The sequence below is a fragment of the Dermacentor albipictus genome, chromosome 2, assembly GCF_038994185.2.
Source record: "Dermacentor albipictus isolate Rhodes 1998 colony chromosome 2, USDA_Dalb.pri_finalv2, whole genome shotgun sequence".
Classification (NCBI taxonomy): domain Eukaryota; kingdom Metazoa; phylum Arthropoda; class Arachnida; order Ixodida; family Ixodidae; genus Dermacentor; species Dermacentor albipictus.
This window is the reverse complement of record NC_091822.1, coordinates 68,557,228-68,563,227: the sequence shown is the minus strand read 5'-3', so window position 1 is coordinate 68,563,227 and position 6,000 is coordinate 68,557,228. Positions and strand designations below refer to the sequence as shown.

At 46.2% G+C, this 6,000-nt stretch overlaps 1 protein-coding gene across 1 annotated transcript in view; it reads right to left on the bottom strand.

Annotated features, from left to right (window-relative positions):
• Window positions 1-2,105: 2,105 nt before the first annotated feature.
• Window positions 2,106-6,000, bottom strand: part of LOC135903178 (3-beta-hydroxysteroid sulfotransferase-like) — a 93,463-nt gene continuing 89,568 nt past the window's right edge. The window contains exon 3 of the mRNA XM_065433580.2: window positions 2,106-3,080. Within this exon, the coding sequence (XP_065289652.1) occupies window positions 2,106-3,080 (975 nt within the window). The remainder of the gene's footprint in view (window positions 3,081-6,000) is intronic.

Sequence of the window (6,000 nt, the reverse complement as noted above, 5' to 3'; positions counted from 1 at the left end):
CCGTAACACTCGTATTGGCCGTAAAAACCTCATAGATTACGCTAAAAGTCAACAACAAAAAATTTACCCTTCGACATTACCGGATGGCAATCGGTACCATGACGTACACAATCGATCACGTATCGCAATCAGTGTTACCTCGAACGCCGTTGCTATCATCAAAACACACCCAAAAAACACTCCCAACTTGCTCTCAGTCCTTTACACTAACATTAGAAGCCTCCTGCCTAAACGCGATGCTCTATCTAGCCTAATCAACACCACCGAAAGCAATGTAGTCGTACTAACAGATACCTGGTTAAATGAGAACATAACGGATAGCGAAGTACAGACCGCATTCCGCAACTGTGATGTCTTGCGCTGCGATCGCATGGGTCAACGAGGCGGTGGCGTTCTCATAGCAACACACCGCAGCCTGAAATTTCATGTTATTGACTCTCCCATCGAAATATTATTCACCTGTTCTAAAGCCTCATTTCGGCCGACAGTAATCTGCGCTTGCTATCGTGCTCCAGACAATGATGCTTCGTTTATCCTTCCTTCCACAATGCATTCCACAATGCACAATCCACAAAAACAACTTGCCGCAGGTGGGGAACGATCCCAAATTCAGCGGCAAGTTGTTTTCTCATGCGCTCTCATTTCCATTAATTTATTGTTTCTGTATTTCATTTATTAAGCACAAATAATTTCCCCTATGCTGTCCTTGGTGTCAGTGGTGGTTGGCTTCTTATGATATGTCTAATAAAAATCGAGCCCCTCGGTTAACCCACTTTATTCACGTTTTTACCCGGTCTATGCCATAATTCAAACATCAAACACTTGCGCGCTTTGCTGAGATTTTGCCAACTTAAAATACATGCTCTAGCAGTGCCCCGCCTTACGGGCCGACGAAGACGTTACGTCGTCCAAGTGGGAGGCTGCGCTACGCAGTCCCGATTTTGAAGCTCAACTATAGGCAGTCCAACGGGACCGCGCCATGGTGGAAAGGCTAGGCCTTTCTGTCCTGACGTGGCAGCGGCCCGCTACGTGCTAGTGCACGTTCCGATGGACCTGAATAATGTTTTCTGTTCTGTGCCATTCTCTTAAGAGGAAGCTTTAGCTCGGGCCCAACTCCGATGCGGCCTATTGAAACACATGTAAAATGCAAAAACGCTCTTCTTATATAACTCCTCGACAGATTTTGATGAAATTTGTTGCATTTGAGAGACGAAGTTAAATTCTAGTGACGGTTGGAAGCGGAATTGACATTTAGGTCCTCAATTCTGTAAAAGAAAACATTTTAGACGCACGTAGTTTATAAACTAACAGCTCTGCATCAAGAACAAATATTGCAGTTTTGTAATTTTGTAACCGGTATTCAGTCGATCACTCAAAGCGGACAAATTCGATTTGTCAATTTATAGGTTACGTGAATTTGTTACGTTGTGTAGAATGGTTCTGCAAAAGTCGCATTTATGTATTACTGAACTTTTTTATATTAATGTGTAACATATCAACTTTGTCCGCTTTGATGTAGTATCAAATGCAATTCATAGAATTGTGATAAAATTTTTTCTTGCTGAGCTACAGTTGTACACTTTCTAGTTTCGTTTGCTGAAACTTTTCGTTTTTTTGCCAATTTTTTATCAAGAATTGGAAACCTAAGTGAAAAATTCGAAACCAACAGTCACTAGATTTTAACTTTGTTTTTCTTTTAAATGCAGCAAACCTCGTCAAATTTGGTGCAGCGATTGCTGAGAAAAAGGAATTCTACTTTTATATGTATTTAGATAGGAGCACCCGAGCTAAAGCTTCCTTTTAATGTATTCTCCCTTCTTCCTTTCCTCAGTGCTACTTACCTACCTGAATTTAGCCCTGGTTTGACATTCCTTCCTTTGATTTGGGCCATTTTCTCTGTCTTCGCCACTGCACAATACTCACAAAAAATAAACACTACATACGACATAAAGTTCCCAATGTGTGCCAATCATTCGAGGTAGACACAGCTATCTTCATTCCTTAAGAACCGAATGACTTTGCCCATCAAAATGAACTTGAGCAGCGAAATGAATTATTTATTTCTACTTCAAATTCCTCACCATGTGATTGAATAGTTTCTTTACTCAGTTCCAACTTGAAGACACCCTACAAGCTTCGGCACGGAAGTCTTTCCACAGGTCCATGAAGCAAGACGTCTTCTCTAGCTCAATAATTCTCGCTTCCATTCGTCGAAGTAATTCGGGTGTGAAGTACTCTTTCCAGCCACCAACCTTCGCGCTTCTGACGTAGGCGAACTGAGTTTTATCGCCCCCGCAGCCCTCCTCGCAAGTGACCTTCCCTCGCAACGGAGACAGTCTCAACTCAGGGTGCCAATCGCTGCCGAGGTCAACCACTACTACGCTCCTCATATGCGCCGGCGTTGAGCTCTGAAGCACCTTCTTCAGCAGCTCTTCGTCTTGCTCTAGGACCCGTCCGTAGCCTTCACCCACGAAATACGCCAGCCTGAGCACGACGTCTCGAGTGTTTTTCTTGAGTTCCTCGTAGGTAAGGAATAGTAAGTTCGGTTGATTGCGCAACGCATATCCCGCCGCCACATGCTCGAAGTAGTCACCGTACCCAAAGTTCCCGCTGAGAAAAGCGTCTACTAATTCTTCGAAGGTGCCATCTTGAAAATCATAGTAGCTTATTCTGGTCGCCATATTGTAGAACGACACGCACACGTCCCAAGGGTTGCGAGCCAAGTAAACGTACTTGCCTTCATCGTTGACACGTTCCATGGGCAAGGGCAAATGCGTCGAGAATGATCTTAGTGGGTAGGGCGACTTCCAGTTTTTGTTGTTCATATAGTCGATGAAACGCCAGCCGTCGCAGAATTCCCGGCAGTCATTCATTGGCTCGCCTCGCCTTAAAATCAGCTGGGTGATGTACTGAATCCAGCTGGTTCCACTCTTGGGGAACGTGCATTGCACGATATCTCCTTCTTTAGCTCGGAACTTCAAGTTTTCTCTGAGGGTGCCGGGGTCTACATCGATGCACCTTGGCACACCGTCTATCATCTGAAAAGCTGGTGTTCGACGTTGCGTTGTCCTGACAGACATCTGGAAAACAGAGCATAATATGTTTGCAGACGACCGGATGCAGCTTTTGTTTTGCGGAAGTTAAAGAGATAGTTGCAGACGTTGAGAACTGAGTTATACTATCACAATAATTTGCACCATTTGGGGCCTATGTTGCCCTAGAACGATAGTCTTAATCATTATGCGTGCATTCATGTTTATTTAGCTTTGCGTTGTGACTACTTTAGGATCAGTAACGGTATGTCAGTATCGGCATAACATAAAGCATTCCTGATAGAAACGTTTGAAATACAGGCAGTGCATGCACGATTGATAACAATATTTTTTTGGAACCAGACAATCCCCAATGTCCGCATAGAAAACTTAGTGTCGTGGGAACATTCAGTATATTCGTATACCTCTGATACCAGAAAAAAAATTTCGTCATAATCCACCTCACGATGACTGTCGACTTTATTATGATTAACATTTAAGCACTGCAGCGACACACTGCGTTGATTAAAACATCATTATTTCGAATCTGTGGAGGGCGGAGATAGTATGCTAGGAATGCTAATCTCATAACGCGCACGTGCCCAGGAGACCCTCACAGACCGAATTATGTACACCTGCAGACACTAAACAGAAAGCACCAGTAAACGTGGCATCCCAATCGCAACCAGTTCTGTCTCACTGACACTGTAAATTTGCGGTTCAGCCTATCTGACTTCGATCGAACTACTACGCCACTGCATAAGTGTCGATTAGAGCGCAGCTCTTAAGCGCCATTTCCTGCGGCGAGCATCGGCGTCGGCGTAACCGAGCGAACGAGTACAGCGAAAGGTGAAAGCGAACGTGGAGCGCAGCGGGAGGACGAAAGAGGCGAGGAGAAAATCCGAAAGGAGAGTACAGCACAATCAGGAGGCGGAAAGCTGAGGGGGGTATGGCAAAAAGGGCGATGAGGAATTTGTACTGCCGGCACGATTAGGCATGCAGACAACGCAGAAACGAAGCCCCGGCGTCGCTTCAGACCCCGCGCGCATACTCTACTTAGCTTGCGGTGCCGCCACCGCCGTCGCCACCGCTCTCAGAGAATGCGCTCCGCACGAGCGACGCGTTCCTGTGTAGACGCTTCCTTTATGAATAATGAGCGATGTAACCGCTGGAAATGCTTCGTCTCAGACTGATGCTAAACGAGCTGTCCAAACAGAGGCTCAGCGCCACCGCCGAGAGCACATTGTCCTTCAGAAGCAAATTTCTTGCCGTAATTTTTCGCGAATTCGAAACGCCTAAACAGCTGCTCTCGAAATTCGGGTTAGGGAGTAGCGTAATCGTAGGCCAAATTTTTTTCAATCCCCAAAGTTGTTCTTAAACTGATGCGTCTGGCAACAGCGCTGCAGCAAGGGATACGAGTAGGGGAGAAGGAATGAGTGTGGCGACCGTGCTGCAGCAATGGAGACAGATAGGGAGATTGTGAAAGAGTGTGGCAACGGTGCGTGTGCCATGGCTTGCGTTTCCATTGTTATAACGTCACGCGTACCTGAGGAGGCGCTGCGGCTGCATCAGCGCTTGCGGAAGGCACACGGGTGATACTGCGATCGCGGCGGCGCTTGTGTCGCCGTTATGTGAAGTCATATGAAAAAAGAAATGAATAGCACAACGCATGCAGCCCATGTATGCACGTTAAACAGCTTCGCTGGTAATCCGTCCCCATATGAATGTTGTCTTCCCACGACTCTTTTCTTTGTCAGCTGGAAGAACACGCGTTCCCACTTTCATCACTTGAATATGTATACGGTCGCAGCAAGTCGCTAGAGCTTAGGAAGGAAGAAAAACAGCAATACAAAATTGGGGGGCCATGAGGCTAACAATTATATCACATTGAAATCTTGCTGAATTAATTTTATGTTTAGAGCAGCGCTGCTGCCATTGTGGCGTCATGTGCAAGCAAGTACTCTCAGACTGTGAGGAAATGTTTACACCTTGTGCGGATTATTTTGTCCCTCAACAAGAAGCGACACTGTGCGTGTATTACAGTTCACACTTTGCGCATTGAACGCTTTGTCAGCGGTTCGCGGCGTGTAATTATGGCGACCGCATCATTAAAGCAAGGAAACACACGAAATACACACACACACACGCGCGCACACACACACACACACACACACACACACACACACACACACACACATATATATATATATATATATATATATATATATATATATATATATATATATCGTCACAGGTGGTTTTAGTTAGGCCAAAAGATACGCTCCAACAGGTGTATATATTTCTAAGGGTGTACGCAAGGACAACATTTTCAGACTTTGCGTCTTACCATGTGCCGGAATACATTTAACACGAAAGTATATTTATTACTGCGGGCTAGTCTGGAAAATCATATAATCTACGTGAGTCGCGTTTTAATCACACCATGCGAATTCCCAACCATCCTCCGCATATTGCGCTACTTTGCTGTTTTGTGAAGGGCTTGGAGCATCAAGGGCGACGGTCACAACGTCCCACCAGCTGGTGATGTCACCCGCGCATCATATCACGGGCGGGCGCCCTGGACAGCGGCCAGCGCGCGCTTTCTAGTTCGGACTCACGCGCACCGTGCGATGAAGCAACTACACCTGACTCCCTAGTTCGCTCCCCCAATGATATATCGACAAATTGACAAATTACACAACAATCTACCGCAAACAGCATGCTATAGTCATCACCTCCCTCCCCCCCCCCCACCCGCCTGTATTTCACAATATCAGAGGTAGGATCAGAGGTCAGACGCCTTTGACAACTCCAGGCAAACACCTTTCCCCCACCTCATCTACCCCACTCGGTTCACGGACACCACCGAGGTTTACAACCTCACCGATGACGTTTCACGCCGCAGTGGAGTGTTCTGTTGCCATCTTCTCTCACTCCCCACCCTCGCCGTGGAGCAGTGGTAAACTCA